Source organism: Triplophysa rosa, linkage group LG22 (assembly GCF_024868665.1).
Source record: "Triplophysa rosa linkage group LG22, Trosa_1v2, whole genome shotgun sequence".
Taxonomy (NCBI): Eukaryota; Metazoa; Chordata; class Actinopteri; order Cypriniformes; family Nemacheilidae; genus Triplophysa; species Triplophysa rosa.
Genome location: NC_079911.1, coordinates 16409854 through 16428168, shown reverse-complemented (window position 1 = coordinate 16428168; position 18315 = coordinate 16409854). Strand labels below are relative to the sequence as shown.

The following is an 18315-nucleotide window of genomic DNA, read 5'->3' as shown; positions in this document are numbered from 1 at the left end:
TTTGCATGGGCCGGACGTCTCTTAAACAATGCCGACTGGAATTTATCACAGAGCGAATTAAAAGCCAAAGTAATTCCATCTCGGATGACCAGGCTTGATCAGAGCGACCGGTTATGCAAACACGCACCCGGGAGACCAAAATCGTAACTTCGCTGCGTTCTCAGCTCGCTGGGTTTGTTCAGGTCCCCAGCCGAGTGTAATTGGTATAATTCGTTGTCTAAACCAAAACGGCGAGCTCTGAAATCGGGAGGTGCTTCAGTCTGGAGCTAAGCAGAGGCGTTTGGAAGCGGCCAGGAGGAATTAGCTCCGCTGCAAACCTCAACGTCTCTCTCGTGTAAGGTCCTTTGTTTATTTATCCGTTTAACCTGAGAGAGATTATTCAACACACGCACGCAGGATGAGTAACGCACAGAAAGTGTTTCATTTGTAAAAACATCAACGTAAATAAAAAAACAACTATGAGCTGAAACGTGAAGTGGAGTATTGAGTTTAGACGGCAATAAAAAGAAAAAGCAAGCAAAAACACGTCAAGATGACAAGATGTCAATGTTACTAGTAAACCTGCACTTTAAAAAGAAAAGAACATGCTGGGATGTTTGGACATTTATCAACAGTTGGGTTTGTTCGTATTTTACCCAACTATAGCTCAAAAATCCACCATATTTAGAGCTTTCATCTGTAAAGTGTTTGTTTATAGAGGCGAGCATGTAGGCGCTCAATGATCAGTAAGAGATCACCGTTGACGTGATGTTCCTGCGGCTGGAGTGTTCGCTCTTCCTCACGAAGCGCTGCACATTACTGACAGAGAAAGATCAACGGTACAAGACAAAGAAACCCGAGTGTCTTCAGCCCTGGTATGTGTGGGCTTTAAATGTCAGCTCTGTCAGGGATCACACTCTCTTTCTAGAACAGAAGATTGTATAACTTACTGCTTTATTCCACACTGCCATTAGAAATTAAACAGGCCTGCTTTTCTTAAGTGTACTAAAAGACAAGTGGAGTCCACTGTGCAACCAGAGAGACGTTTTACGTTTTTCAAAGAATATTTGCTTAGACAGACCATTTTGGACACTGTTGATTTTCTGACCTATGACTTAGCAGCTTAGTGACCGGCATGTGTGTTAGGTTTAAAGGGATAATTCACCCCAAAATGACCATTCTGTCATCATATACCTTCATGTCATTTAAAATCTGTCTGACTTTTTTCTTCTGCAAAAGAAGATATTTTGAAGAATGTTCCGAACAACAGCGCTACCCATTCACTTCAAAATGAATGCAAGTAAATGGGTCCCGCCGTTGTTTGGTTGTCTTTTGTCTTCTGCAAAGGAAAGAAAGTCACACAGGTTTGAAATGACATGAGGGTGAGTAAATGATGACAGATTTTCATTTTTAGGGGAACTATACCTTGAACGCCACCTGTATTCTACTATATTCCATAAGAGTCGTTCTCTTCTGGGATTGACCAAAAACCTTTGTGTGATTCCAGATTCCCTTCAGGACAGCTTTTCACTAGAAAGTAGCAGAGCACAGCTTACGGCCTGAACTAAAGGCCTTCTGATCTGATCACTTCATAAAATCTTTCTCCATTGAGATCACAAATACACAGACACGGGGTTGAAATCTAAAGGGACAAAGACAACAAACAAACAATCTAACCAGATGATTGGAAGAGAGATGCTGCCTTGCGATTCTCTCTCTCTCTCTCTCTGTCACACACACACAGTAGAGCTAAATTACAGCCAGGTGAAAATGCTGAACAAGTCCAGAGCTGCACGCAGCCTCTCAGGTTCAGCAATTAGCACTCAAGAGGGACATTTCTGATAATTAATTCTGAATGTGTAATTAGTGTGAAAAACTGGGAATTTAGAAGAGGTGAGACAGCGAAAGAGAGAGGGAGGTGTAGAGTGTATGCAAGGAATATTCCACACAAAAATTATGATTCTATCATGATGTCATATAGTGTTGGGTAAGTTACTCTCAAAAAGTAATTAATTACTAGTTACTAATTAAATATTCAATAGTGTAATTAGATTACTGTACAAATTACTCTCTCCAAAAAGTATTTAGTTACTTATTACTAATTACTTTCTATATCCTATATCCACCTTGATGAGTTAAGTGATTCAAGGACAGGCATGAAAGGGCTCTTTTAATTCATTCAATAGAATAATATTAAACTACATAAAGCACTTTTAATAACTGACCAAAGTATTACAAATGTGAGAATTATACATTAAAGCAAGGATTTTAAAGTTAGACTTTGAATGTTGATGTCAATTCCACTATTGCACACACATATTACACAAAGTATTTAGTTTAATTACATCAGAAGTAACTGTAATTAAATTACAGAAAAAATAAGAGTAATCACTTACTTTACTTTTTCAAGGGGAAAGTAATTAAATTACAGTAACTAATTACTTCATAACTAGTTACACCCAACACTGATGTCATATATATCGGAGATGGCATTACGACGATTAGCGATTATTGTTTATTTTTGGGAGAACTACTGTATGACTTGTGCATTAGACAAGCCAAAGTTTGCGTGTCAAAGTCATCATCTCTACTGTAAACAAGGCTTTTCATTAGACCGACCTGCTCACTTTCTCACACACACACACACACACACACACACCATTCATTGCCATGCCAACCAAACGCTGTTGTCACTCCCCTTCTCTGGACGTCTTTATCAGCTTCAGCAAGAAAGCTATTGGAGTGGAGAGCGTCTTATCAGACCAATTCCTCTGTGTAAAAATAGAAAGCGTGTGTGAGATCGGCATCCATCTCGCCATCTTATGACATTCACACAGCACAGAAAAATCTTTCCGTATGTAATGAGCCGTGGCTGGCGTGACAGAACACACTCCACACACGTGCTCAGATGTTAATGGTGATTTATGCTGTGAAGGCAGGTATTTCATAAAAGCACATTTTGTTCCCGTGTACGTGCGTGTTTCTGCGCTTCGATCGTAGTCAAATACATTGGCACGGTGTCTTTCTATTTGTTCGCCTCCAACAGCATGTTGTCGACTTCTTAAATACTTCTCTTTGCGTTTTATAACTTTGAAATCCAATTGGTGTCGAGTCTTGACGGGCTTATTCCTCACCCGGCGTATACGTGTGTGCACGGGTTCTTCTTCAGAGAGAAATATCATCGATTTTTAGAGTTGAATTTAATATGCAGGCAAACTCTAACGTATAACACAAAGTGGTCCGCACAGACCCCGTGTATAGCCTACAGGTCAGCAAAACCACAGCTCGGTGTGTGTGTGCGTGAGACGGATCAGTTGAAGAGCAGAATGGAGAGGCAGGTCTTCATCCTTCAGTCCATCAAACCGCTCTTGACAGCTCTCTTTGGACAAAAAACGCGTGTGTGCGTATTCTACGTCAGTGTGTGTCTCTGATAAGGGCCAGTGGGCTGCTTTGTCCTCGGGAGATAAAAGAGCCGAAATGAAATCTGAAGACTGAAAGGACGTGGTCCCGCCCCGAGAGCTTAGACAGAGGGGAAATGGTCTATTGGAGGAAAGAAAGAGAACAAGAGAAAGTCTCAGGTACTTGTGGAGACTTTCACAGCTTTTCTATGGTCTATTGAAAGGCAGGGGACCGTTCCGTACATCTGGATTAAACACCTGCTAGATCAATTCAAGCATTAAGACAACACACAACAACAAACACACACACAGAAGCGATTATTCACACTTCCCTCATCATAACTTATAAGACATGCCTAAGAAATTTATTGGAATTTGCTCATATCCAAATTATGGAATAATCACGGTTTCTAGAAATACGAAAAATATATCAATAAATATACAGCCGTGGAAAACAATTTCTCGATGTACTGTGACCATTCCAGTCCAGTGTCTGTTGTATTTCAACAAAATCAAACCTCAGGAGTGACAAAGTCATCCAACAGCAATGTGAAAGACTGACAACATGACAAGACACGTGAAAACTGCGATAAAAAGAATCACATGAGGTTATCACATAAAATTTTTTTTGGAACTTTTCTTAAATACATAAGAGTTTGGTTCCAAAATGAGATAACTCCCTTTTTACATTTTTTCAAAAATCCTGTTTTTTAATGCACATTCCAATTAATATCAATCAAACTGCAGTAAGTTTGTTGTGATTTAAGCCATAATAACTCAAAAAATACAGCTAACAAACACAATAAAACACAACAAAAGCATGATAACATAAGAAAAAACAAGATTCTTGAAAATGTTCATTTTGGAACCAAACTCTTCATCAATATTACTGTTGTATTGCGTAAAAGTGAATCGGAACTTTGCGGTATTTGAGGTCTGCAAAACTACAGAGCATCTTTTCTGGGGTTTTTTTTGCAAATAAACGCAAATAGAAACAATATTTTTATTTAGAAGTTTAGTGAATCAACAAAACCTAGCTGGAGTGAAGGGGAAAGATACTTTCTCTAAAACTGAAAAATTGAATATAAATCAATGTACAGATGGCCAAACACACGATAGCAGTTTTTACAGCGTACACAGGCGGCAATTTACTGCAGTCTTATGTTCTACTTTTAGGACATGAATAAAAATTAATGAGTGGATTAAATTACTTTTCAGAATGATTAAAATACATCACAACAAATGAAAAGGACCTTCAGAATCTCCATAAAAGAATAGTGGAAAAAGAAAGCGCATATCTTTTTTTGAAACATGCTGATTACCATGAATATTTTAATATCTTTCTGTATTTTCTGTTGTGATATTTTTCCACATTTCCACAAGAAACGAGTCTGCAACCACACCAACGCACAACAGAGGGGCAACGCCTTTCAGAACAATGAATGGATCATTGAATGGAAGGATGGATGTAGACACTAGAACAAAGAAGCAGAAAAGACAAAAATGGTTTTCCAGAGACAGCGAAGAGATGTGACATTTACAGAAATAAAAAATAAAAGAGAGGAAGCGAGAGAGAGAGTCTCCTGGGAACACTTCTCGAGAACATACGAGAGGTGGAGTGCTTTGAAGAAAAGAGAATATAGCGTGCGTGTGTGTGTGTGTTAAGGTAGTGGCGATATGTATATATAAAAGCTGTTCTTTAACTCTGACAGCACCAAAGAGCCCAGAAACCGAGACCTCCCATCTTTTAAAGACCTATTCCTTTCCATACTCCCTGCACAGACAGGTATCAAAGAGCCTCTGTGATCTGCCACGATTCCTGCAAGTGAGAAAGAAAGAGATGGGAACGCACAGAGAAACGAGCCGCTGAACACATCTTTGCCACCACGCTGACTTCTAAACACACGCATGTGCTCATGGTAAAGCCTCCACTTGTTGATTTTTGTCACCTGGGCAAAGACCCTCAATATTCATGCGAGTCTCCGCCCCCTCCTCTCACCGCACGTGCAATCAAGCCGCTTAATAGTCGCTGTGACTCAATTTTGCTTCGCGGAATGCGATTGATTTTCCCTGAATTGCTCTTACATGACAAACAGGCGTCCTCGTCAAAATGTAAATGACATTGAGGGGGAGATCCCACAGAGACCACACGCGTAAGTCTATGAGCCCATCAATCTAACCCAAACCGCTGACAAGCGTGCCACGCGCAGGAGAAAGCATGTTCACGCTCGGCTCAATTAGCCGAGCGTGGCTATTGCCATGCCAACAGCTATGGGCATGTCAATAAGAGATACAATCTGAGAATGATTGACAGCCTGTCAGTTCAGTTCATCTCTGCAAAACAATAATACTGTTATCAACAACACAGAGAGATGATGATGTTCTAACGTCTCTTTCGGAGTCGTAACAATGAGTCAGTTTAACGGCTCAATTATGGATTCACAGTTAGATTCTTAAGCAAATGAAAATGCCATTAAATGGTAAATGAATTTAAGTGTGCAAATATAAACTCAGTATTGGACGTGATGGTCTGACAGCACTGAGCTTTTAGGCAGCGTGGCAGATTTTTACTTGATGAAGCGAGTGAAGCTTCTGTCGTGCGGATCCGATTCGTCTATCAGGTTTCTACAACAGGTCCATAAGAGTTGATGAGTGCTGTCCAATTCTCCTAAAGATTTTTCATCGGACACATCTGTCTCCCTCAGAACCACCTGGAGCTTTCTGACTCCTCGCATAAGCGCTAAACGTATACTGAATGTTCTCTGAGTGATAAGAAAATAGATCACTATCAGTCTAAAGCAAAACATTTTTCATTATTATTCTTTCACATTTTAAAATAATAGCAAACGGATCAAAGTTTCACCCAAAGAAATCTGTCATTGTTATTCACCATCATCCTGTACATGACTCTTTTTGTGGAACACAAAAGAAGATATTTTGAGAAATGTACATACAATGGAAGCCAATGGGGGCCAATGTTGTTTGGTTATCAACATTTTTCAAAATATCTTCTTTTGTGTTCTGCACAAGACAGAATGTCATAGAGGTTTGGAATGACATGAGGGTAAGTAAATGATTAAAGATATTTCATTGTTTTCAACAAACTGTTCCTTTAACACAAAAGTAACCAAGGGATTTATGTTGTAAACCTCTTAAAGTAACAACATTTATAAATCATAAAGAGATCAGGAGATTCAGTTTATATATCTGGATGTCATCTGGTCTGCTTCTGTGTACTGATACTTTGGCAATATAGTAACTTGGAATCAGATGTTTACAGGAGGTGTGTGGTTTCTCTCTCTCTCTCTTGGCTGATGGCAGGAAACAGCTGTTAGTGATGCTCACTGCATTAGAAATTTATAAGATTTGCCCTGAGAAGCTGCCAGCACTTGTTTAATAAGAAAACAGTTCCCCGCAGACTAAACGCACACATCCACTGTCTAATATTTGCACACTTCTCGATCAACAGATGGACAATAGGTTTGCACTCAAAACAGACAAACACCATTTTATAATTGGGCAGCTGTGCAGACTGGACGATGTCACGACCGCTGTCCCTCTCTCGCTGCTCAAATGACTCTCTACAAGCTTTTAGAGGACAATCTGTCAGCTTCCAGCTACTGTTTTCTGCAAAAAACAAGCCAATGAAAAGTTCGGGGCATTGCTCTGGAAAACATTCCAATTTCTTTTTGTGGAATTCTACGTCAAGAGACAAATGAATAATAGATTTCAAGCAGTTCCAGGCTAAGCCGTGCTAACCCTATAGCTTGTATACACATCAACACACAGCCTCAGACATAGAAGTTATATTTGTTAACACAATGCACTTTCTCCCGGGTACACATACAGTCCATTTCTCTGATGGCATAACCGGATTCCAGCAGACAGGGATTTGACAGGGTGTACCGGACAGGTCAGTAAGTTATTAAAGATAAATAGCACGCAAACCTAAAATAAGCCCGGGATTTAATATTTTTGCACAAGCGTGTATTTGATAAACCTAATACACTGTGGACTCAGCGTTCTGCATGCTGGCCTCAATCTCAGAGAGTTTAACCCGTGTCCCTGATTCCCCACCACAAGTCTGTATATACAGTATACACAACATATACATTAGCACTAGGAGATTAAAAGGTGAAAGGTTGTAACAACGACAACTGAAATGCAATATTTTCAGTTCCAGAAGACATGGCTCGACCACACAGCCTGTCTGTCTCTCTTCCTCACTGTCAGAAATCTAGTTGAATTGTAACCCGGATACAAGGAAACTGGATGTAAAGACGTTTGAACACAATTTGCAAATCTTCAAGTTGAGGTTCTGAGGTTGAGATGAGGTAAAAACCAAAAAATCTAATTTTATATGCGGGTAACCAAACCGTTTTCATCCCCCATTGACTTCCCTACTATGGCAGTAAATGGGGAATAGGAACTTTTTGGTTACTGACATTCCTCCAAATATCTTCCTTTGTGTTCAGCAGAACAAAGAAGTTTATACAGGTTTGAAACAACATGAGGGGGAGTAAATGATGACAGAAATTAAATTTTTGGGTGAACTATCCCTTTAATTTTATAGGCAGATATCACTTTGAATAATTGGCTATCGGTATTGGTGGAGAAATTTAGTCTCTAATCTCTAATATTAATTTATATTAATATTTTATCGTATATAAATTGTATTCAATTCAATTAAAAGTACTCAACAGTTATTGATTCTTCGCGGAGGTCTACCGAAAGTTAAGTTTGAGCCACTAAAACCGTCTATAAATGGAAAATCCATTTTAAAGCCACTTTACTCAAATACAATTTGGAAGAGAAAACCACTGCAACTTCTGTTTCATGGCAACTTTAAATCCACATTTCTGACTGATCTCCCATCTATATCCAGTAGGTGACAACTCCCCATTCATTCATTCATTCCTTTACTTCAAACAGTGATGAGAATGAAAAGAAACACAGAATGCAAATGTTTTTTTCTGGGCACTGAAGCGTACAGACTCTGTAAACAGGCCATATATCCTGTAGTGGCAATCACAGGCTGTTTCTGAAGAATTCTGAGACGCTAGGAAAGCAAGATGAAGAGAGAAATAAAGAGTATGTCTGATCAATGACACTGAGAGCTAAAAACACCCCCGCTCGATTGTCAATCTGATCGCCGCTATGAGTCCAAGTGAAAGCAGAATATCAATGACACAACTAACAAAAACTTCACACATAAATACAGTAAAAGGGCACAAAGTTATCAGAGCCAAACAGACACACGTTCTGGGGACCCGGGAACGCCGATCCAGGTAAGCAGATTACAGACACACACAATACAGCCTTCTGTTCGTCTTCCAAGAACAAACCCTTCCTCTCCTGCATCCAGCAAACGCAAAACAAAGCCTTGTGCACGGCCAAGAATTACAAACTCAGCCAAACACCTGCTTTTCTCTAGTTTTCTTTTCTCCATTCTGCTAAACAATAAAAATCATCATTTATGCTCTCTGTTGATCAAACTGAGACGCTGTTACTTTTACTTACATCATTTGAAAATCACAGAGTTCCAGCTGTAATCAAACGCTCCTTCTGAAGCCTGTTGAGCGGGAATTATCAGCATCCGTGACGTTACACCGGCTTTCATCATCTCGGTAGACTTTTATATTCGGGAAAATTGGCCGAGAAAAAGTGCTCGAACGTCTCCCATGGGAATTACAGGTGTGACGCATCTTTTATTGCAAGGGGGGAAAAATCTGTGTGAGAAAAGCGTGTGAAACGGACCAAGAAACATGCTATCGATTTAAAGGGAATGTGGAATGATGGGAATTGATGTCTCGTCTTCGGCACTGTCAGCACTGCATTAAAGCGGACCCAATAGTCATCTAGACTAAAACAACTCTCGCCACACCACCTTCCGTCAGACACAAGCATGTTCGATGGGAAAATACAAAAGTCCTTTAATGGTAAGTGGAATATAACCTTAAAGTCCAAGGCTCCACTAAAACATACACTCACTCACTCATACTGTACCGTATGCCGTTTTAAAAATAAACCATAAATGCTGGTCTTTATGACGGCGTGTTATTTCACGCACAGTATGTGTTCTGCCAGAGCCGGGTCTGGACGGCCGCTGGGTATTCACAGTAACGGCACACAATCGTCTCACAAAAGCGACCAGCAGAGCTCTGATGAAAATCACACCATTACATCTGTAATTAACAGCATGAAATCCTGCCACAAAACCCCTTCACTGTCTGAATAACATCCCTGATCCACACACCCACAGGAGAGCCGATGCGTGTTCCCACAATTCACTGGGGCAGCGGGGACCGATGGAGCTTTGGAGCTCAATTTCCAACACAATCATCCTCATTTCAGCCTGCAAATGCCAGAGAGATTCTGCTGCAGTCTCTTTAGTCAGTGAGTGAGAGAGAGAGAGCGCGAGAGAGAGAGAGAAGAATGGAGGTGGACAAAGAGCATCTTTAAACAGCAGTTTAACAGTCACCTGGAGGGCATGAAGGACATGAGTGAGAATTTGAGAGAAAGCAGATAGTTTGTATGCAAGAATATGTGTGTGTGTGTGCGTGTGGTATTTGCAAGATAAATTCTTTCTGGAACAATCTGTACTGTACAGTACATGTTCATTTCATTCTGTTGAAAAGAACAAAAAAAATACAAACTTATGATTCGCTGATATTAAATCATCCTTGAGGATAGAGATTCTTTAAAAGCCTTCACAAAAATATTATCCTACAGATTTGTCTGGCAATGGCACTTAATATGACACTGTAAAGAAGATCAGAGCGACTAAAAGAAGACGGATCTTCTTCGAATCACACACACGTTGTTTATCATTCACAACATTATATGACACTCAAATACAGAAATCAGATTGTCTCACCTCTATGTCTGTTTGTAGTTTTATCGAACATAAGCATGGCATCTTCTACCTGAAATAAAAACAAACACACTTGAGTCAGAGAATCATTCGTATTTACACAACACACAGACGCACATATTGATTGTGCTCCTGAAAGTTTCCACACTGCAGTAGTGATGCTTAAAAGTGATTTCTTTTCCTGGCTCAATGCATGACACGAACATTCAAATGAAACGTAATGTGGGGAAATGTGCTCAAAGTTTTCTAAAGCAAACACACTCAGAATCCCACAGACATTTACCCTTCATAACACACACACAATGTCTAAATACAGCCCACTCTATACAGGCGAGAGAAAGCGGTCCATGTGTCCGCGTGCTGCTTGCCTCCTGGATACGGTCGCTAGGTAACATGATTGTAACAGACAGACTGTCCAGCACAGCGGGGGGACCCCAGCACGAGGGCGGTGGGTCCACCCACACATTCAGGTAAGCAGGGGCTCCGGTGTGGTTTAAACAAACAAACAGGTAAATATCACAGAAATACGAATCCTGGACTTGAACCCGTCACTCACTTAAAATGCTCATGAAATCACAGCATAATGGTACAATATAGGGCTGCAGCTATCGATTATTTTAGTAATCGAGTATTCTACTGATTTTTCCATCGATTAATCGGGTATTCGGATAATAAGTACTTTTTCTTTATTAAAGAGCAATACTAAATATACAAGAGAAAATAAGACAGGTCTCTTAAAATGAACAACTAATTTGTTTCCTTTTTAGAAAAATTAACATTTATTGCTGAAATTGCATACATTAATATCTGTGAAAACTAAACCCATTTAGTACATTCCACTGCCATATTACACTCAAAATGCAATATAGGCCTAATACAAATGTATATTCTTATAAATAAGAAACATTAATGAAATTAGAAAGAATACTTTCAAAGGTAAACAACTAACTTCAGCATATGCATGGTGCATTTAGTTTATCTAAATTAGTTTTAGTTTCTTTTTTACTATTAAATAGTAATATATTTGTCCACATAAAAATACAGAGTTAACCGGACTTTTATTTTGGCCGGTCGTCGGAAGACGCTTATTTATTAGTGCGTTAGCTTCACTCAGTAAAATGTTCTGAAATAAAATCTTAGAGCAACTCTGGAGGTGAAGTTCATGTGTTCATGTCCTCATAAAGCGCAGACGCAGACAAATTCATCATTGAGCATCACGCGTGTAGCACGTTAAACTGTGCAGTTCATTCACGCAGTGCTCCGTGTGTATTGTAGTTAAATGGATTAAACGAGGCTTCGAATGAATTTTTGTATTCGAATTACTCGAGTTACTCGAGGAATCGTTTCAGCCCTAGTACAATACAAACTATTTTCATTTAAAGAGACAGTCCACTGTGACCATGGATAATTCTGGGGTTAAACACTATAACCACAAACTTAGATTACTGATCCAAACACAACCATGGAGTTGCCTGTGTACTCTCCCAAACGCACAAAGGACAATGTGGATGTTGCAAGAACTTCTGAAACGTCACACTCCAGTAATACGCACACAAACACGGAGCTGTCTGGTGAAATCAGTGTAGTGTTTCAGCTCTTTTCAAAAGTGTCTTTCAGACTCTGCTATAGCTCTCTGCCTCTATCTGATAGAAGGTCAAGGACCTCTTCACACACACCTCTCCTGAAAAGCAAGAGAGGCAGACACAGTTCTTATGACTCTCCACTGGCCTTTCGTGAGAATCAAGAAAAGACTTGACAGGGGCTAGATGTAAAGAGTGAATGCAGTCTTCACATATCCGTACGCTACTGTATTTACACACTGTTTACAAATTCTTTCAAACATGTTGTTACTGACTCACTTAACTTCTCTGTAAAACACAAAATGAAATAGGAACCGTGATGTTTCAAACTGGCAACCCAAGTCACCCTTCACTTACACTGTGTGTAATACAAGCGCATGGTGACCGAGGCGGTCAGTCCCTTAACATTCTTCCCAAAAAAAAGAACTCTGAATAACGCGAGGGTGAGTAATTCCTGTCAGATATTTACTCCTACTCCTTCAACTCACAAATAACCCATGGGTAGAAGCTGAACTTGTTTCTGTCAGGTGTGTCAATATGATTTTAAACCTCCATTGTAGAACAAACACAATCATGCAGGTCAGAAAAACACCATGCAGACAGGAAGTGTGAATAATTTACTGTGAAGAAACTGCAGCATTAATAGAAGAGGAGGAGAGAAAGAGTCTGCAGAAACGCATTCTGACAGCTGCGAGATCAACCGCGCTACTACAGTATTTACATTCATCACACACACATACAAGAGAAAAGCTTTACTGCCTGAACCACAGAAGAAGCTCATCCAGCTTATGTGTGTGTGTGTGTGTTTCTGTACTGTAAAGGAACAGTTCACCCAAAAATCAAAATTCACACTGGCGACGACAGTTCGTTCCATCGAAAGATGGTAGATGCAGTAGAGTCTACATTACAATCACAAGTCATATTTCCGTCGTTTTTAAAGCATGTCTGTCGGTAATGTATTGTTTTTGCTCTTGGTCTACTGTAACAGTATTTTTGGAAGTCTGCCTAATCTAACTAGCGAAACCGATATCATCTTTTAACACCACATTCGCTGTGTTTGTTATTGTCGCTGTGCCTTCACAAAAAAAACGTGTTATTAAAAGAGTGTTGTGCTCTGCAGACAACTCTGAATAAAATAGGTAATATTGTGTTTATTTCTAATATTTCCTGTACTGTTACCAAAAGCGGTTCTTGTAAATAATAACTGCAATATGCAAACACTGGTAAATCCATCCATCCATGTAAATAAAAAATTAAACATTCTGCTAACTCACAAACAAAGTTAAAACAACCGAACTACGGGACGCATGAAGGGACAAACTGCTCGTGCTTTTTTAAACCGCGTTTAGATGTATTTCTTGCCTGAACCCCACCCATCGCGGGTCTCCCGGATTTTGGTACCCAAATGTTGACAGGTATGGTCACAAGTGATTTCAGGTTTACCAATTTTGTGAGGACACACACACACACACTTCTTGACATGAAACAAAATACAGAGACCACACACACACACACACACAACACACACGATTCCTGATTCATTTTCTGTTAAATGTAGGTTAGGCGTCTGTGAGGAGACCAAAAGCCTCTCCCTCAAAAATACATGCAACCTTTTCCAGCATTGCAGCTGAAATATTAATAATTCACCCTTCTGAACGAGAAACATATTTACGATTTGTATTTGAAACGAGTACAGGAGATGTAATCCGGCCTGACTGGGCCGGATAGATTTCAGAGAGGCCCAGGAGATGAACGCGGAGGAATTCCCGGTCTTATTGGCTCAGGGTGAGAATGTAACGCATGAATGAATGATCTCTCATCTGATCCGGGATCAGGTCGCCCGCGTTCCTGAGCCTCACAGCTCTGCGAAGAGCTCACCACACGCATCAGGATACAGAAATCCACTTCCTGTGTGTGTGTGTGTGTGTGTGTGTGTGTGTGTCACTTGAAGGGTATCCAGGTAAAGTCACTTTTCTTGGACTAATTTTAAAACAATCTTTTTAAACTGTAATGATGGTTCACATGACAGACAATGCGTTTGTCTTCCATCTCGGACAGTAATCGATATTAACGTGCTGGAGAAGGCACAGCTGCTGCTGACTTCCCAAACATAACTTAAAAAAACAGATGAGACAGACTGCATTTAAACTACGGCTTTTGCAATCAGTTATTAAAATAACCAATTACTCCACACTTAAAATAATCAACCAAATTCAAGACAGCAAAAGACACTCAAGATTTCAAGACCCGAATCTCCATTTCATTTCACAGAGCGAAGACACACCTGTGCTTCTGTAACTCTCGTGTAAATATTCATGAGCCATGCGTTCCTTAGCCAACCAGGGCAAAGATGAGCCGATGCATATTCTATAGGAGACCTTGGCATGTCCATTGTTACCACAGCGCCGGGAGGCTGAGGAAGGGCAGGGATGCTGAGGGCGAGGGGGGGTTGACTGGGGCGCGGGGGTGAGACGGCGGTGGGGGGTGGACGTTTTCTCTGAAGGGTTCATAAGGGACGGATCTGCAGGCAGAGACCGACACCACCATCCATCAGAGCGTTTTAGAGACGAGGCTGCCGGGGAGGACGGACAATTATAGGTCATTTTATTAAAAGGCCTTTAATGTTTCAGCTCGATGGTGCACACATACACAACCCGACACACATATCTTAAAGGTGAAAATATTGTCGTTTGCAGCTGAAAAGTAATTGGAGAGGTGAGAAATTCCTTTAGCCGTAAGGAGACGGTTTAATATGGGGGACTCGTTCCGTTCTGCCTCAGTCATCGTGATTTTTCCCCCCCGTTCTTTTTCTATAAACGCCCGTCTCTACCTCTTACCCTCTCGCTGTCTTATCAGCGGGCTAATTATATTAATCAACAGAAAAAGCGGTTAATAAACCTGCTAATTGGTATGTAAATAAGATCATCCTGTCACTAACGCTGCCACAACAACTTTAATTTAAACAAATATAAATATGTCAGTATTCATTTAGCTCCATGACGACTGCCAGCGAGCGGTAAAGCAGCCGATATCAGACCCTCCGCTTCCGCCTCCCTGCAATCTATTCATCTCATTTTTCTTCATTCCGCTGCAAAAGCGTCTGACAGCATCCAAGAGCCCGAACCGTCTGTACCAGCAGCAGCCAGTAAAAGCACATTTCCATCAAGGCTGACCGATCAATAAAAGCAAAAAAAAACGAAAGCGAGAGACAGACGGAAAAAGAAAGAGAGATACGGATAAAGAGAGAGAGATGGTGATATAGAGAGACATGGAAAAGATAAACAATTAGATAGAAAGAATGAGTAGGGCACATACGTGAAGATGAGAGATAGACAGATAAAGAGACAGATAGAGAGATACAGACAATAAGACAGATGGGAAAAGAGAGAAGGGAAGAATGAGAAAGAGGGGCAGAGGAAACAAAATGAATGAAAAGACAAAAAGAGACAGATAGAGGGAGAGAAATACAGGCATAAAGAAAAAAGAGATGTAAAGAAAGAACTGAATGAGGAGAGAGAGAGAGAGAGAGAGAGAGAGAGAGAGAGAGAGACAGTGATGGATGACTGGGAGAGAGACAGATGTAAAGACAGAGGGAGATGGAGAGACAGGTGAGCGTGTGAGATAGACAGAGGCAAAAAGACAGGGGCTTTGTGTCATTTTCTATATAATGAGAAAAGTAATGGCATCTTTACTTTTTTCTGCAGACTGTGATTGGAGGTGAGGGCCGTACAACAGAAATTCACATCAATCCCTTCTCTCCGTCTGGCTCGCCTCCAAAACCAAGCGAGCTGCTGACGCTCACGCTAGACGTTTGTGCTCCACTGACTTCCATTCATACTCACGCCAACATGGGAGGACGGGAACGCAAACTGGTGCGGAAAAACCATGCATTCTGCATTTACTCCCTTTACAAACGGAAGACGAATAGAATATCCAAACATCACATGGGTCCCACAAAGAACACACATATCTCAAGACGGCCACTTAAATTTGGGCATATGATGCCTTAAAATGCTGACTGCGTACAGCTTCCTAAATTTGGAAAAACAGGAACCAGAAAGGAAACTCACCAGGTTTTGTAACAAAACCTAATCTCCGTAAGTACACCTGCGTTTATGTAAAATCCCTCACTTAAACAGCTCCGATCCTTCAGGACCTTTAAGAGGATCCCCATTTTAATCGTCCATATCACAGACGCATAATAGGGTTCCAGACAACGCAAAACTAAACCAAATCTATCCTGTGTCAGTCAGATAATCTGCTCTATGAAAATGCATAAAGAGCTTAAGAAGAAAAGAACTGAATTCAATTATACCTGTTAATTACATTCATCTCCAGTGTTTTCCTTCAGATTAGGTTCTAATCTTTTCCAAATGCCGTTTCGGTAATATGACATTTTCCATCATATCAGAAAAGAATAAGTGTCAGTCAAATCTTTTCATGCGGCGTTTCATGCGTGCCAGCTGCTTTGAATGACACAACACTCTTTGTCACGGCAGACGCGGGAGTTTTTATTTGAAACCGGCGCGATGTTGCTGTATTTATTTCATCTCGGATTAACGTGACAGCTATTTTTAGTCAGGGGAGGTCTTTAACACGGCAGAGGCGCTGTAATACACGCTGCCAAAATGTGACAGTGATGTTAGGTTCTCTGAAGCGAGCGGGATGAGAGAGTCTGTCTTATGTGGGTTTTTCTTCTGCCCCAGAAGCAGTACTATGAAGTGTCAGATTTCCACGTGGATTAAATCAGAAAAACAAATTATGAAAATTTGTTATATGGCAGCCACATTTAAGATCAAAACGGCTACATATTTTGTTACTCAAGTGTTTTCAACTTGGACCCGTCCCTATAAGAAGTCACTCGCACACTCTCTGTATCACATGACTTCACCATGAGAAGGTTTATCATCTCCTCACACCCCCAATTACCATGACAACATTACAGTTCTCCTGCCACGCCACAAGCGCTTTAACCCGTGTCATTTTCTCTTCAATTTACACGCCGTGTTAGACACTCACACCGTGAGTGTGTGCGCTCCAATCCCACCCACACCTGGCAGCCACTGAATGGGTTTTAATGTCTTTCATCCGGCGCTTTATAAAACACAAAACAAGACAAATAAAGAAGATCTGCGCTTACTGGCAGGACAGACGCTCGGAAAATGACGGTGGCAATATGCGGATCATTTTGTTCTCTGACACTTGGAAGCTTCCAGCTTTAGAGGACAGTAAATAATGTATAATTCACAAGCTCAGGCTTTGAAAATAATGGCATCAAACCCAGAAGAGAGTTCTGGATAGGACAAGTGGCCTTCACGTTTCCACCTGGTATAAAATCCATCCCGGGTCAGGCGATCACAAGCGGTCAGCTAAGAAAGATTGGCGCTTACACATGGTATTTACAGGGGTCACAAGTGTATGTGAAGATATTTTAAATATCAATGTGAATGTTTCACTCAAAAAAATAGATAGACAGAGAAATAGATTAAAATATTGGGGCAAAAATGCCACTTTAAAGAATTTCTCTGTTTACTTATTACGTTTCTTTTTTTCACTTTTACTAACTTTATATTTTACTAACATTTTACTGACCTTTTGTTAATATTTTTGGATTCGATTAGATTCAACTTCATTGTCATTGTGCACAAATATACAAGTACAGAGCCAATGAACAACAGATCAATATTCTATTTATAATGAAAAACTTCTCAAAAACACACAAACATACACAAAAACAATATTTAAAATATCTTCAAAAACTGAATTTTGTGAAAATCTGAAACTGAAAATCTTCCTTGGGGAACCCATGCACTCACCCGTCATTAAATGAAACTTCAGATATCTAATGCAGCAGCTGCTCTAATGCTTACCAGACCTTTAAAGGTAAATTAAAGACCAAAGCGTCTTGTCTTTTGTTCATAAAGGGGATTCCTCATCTCAAAGGCATATGCTGAAAACCGTGTGTCGCTTACATCTGGCCCTTTTTCAAAGACAACATTCTGCACTCTGAAGTTCTCGCAGATAAATGTGAAGCATTAGACAAATGCTGTGTGAAGGCTGAGGAGGAGGAAACGTGACCTGCTGACCTGCTGACCTGAGACCGGTTTTAATGCGAGAAAGACTCCTCTCAGTCTCCATGGAGTTCCAGCTGGAAACCAGTGTGTGACTGTGTGTACTTTAGGTGTGTAAATCTGTGTATTTAAGGTTGTGTGCTCAGTGTAAGTTCCTACTAATAAAGCTCAAAGAAATCCGACTGCAAACATGTTGACATCGCCATTACAGAAGAACCTCTGTTTGGATAACCTGCCGAGAAGCAAACAACTCCCTTAAAAAGAGGGAGAGAGGGAGAGAGTGAGTGGGAGAGAGAGAGAGAGAGAGAGAGTGAGGGAGAGAGAGTGAGGGAGGGAGAGAGTGAGTGAGTGGGAGAGAGAGTGAGGGAGAGAGTGAGTGAGAGAGAGAGAGAGGGAGAGAGGGAGAGAGAGAG

General features: G+C 40.5%; 1 protein-coding gene across 2 annotated transcripts in view; it reads right to left on the bottom strand.

The window, feature by feature from the left end:
- msi2a (musashi RNA-binding protein 2a) overlaps positions 1–18315 on the bottom strand; it is a 134133-nt gene that overhangs the window by 42256 nt on the left and 73562 nt on the right. For both annotated transcript variants that reach the window (XM_057320809.1, XM_057320808.1), the window contains one exon: positions 10255–10303. In XM_057320809.1, coding sequence (XP_057176792.1) covers positions 10255–10303 — 49 coding nt within the window. The remainder of the gene's footprint in view (positions 1–10254; positions 10304–18315) is intronic.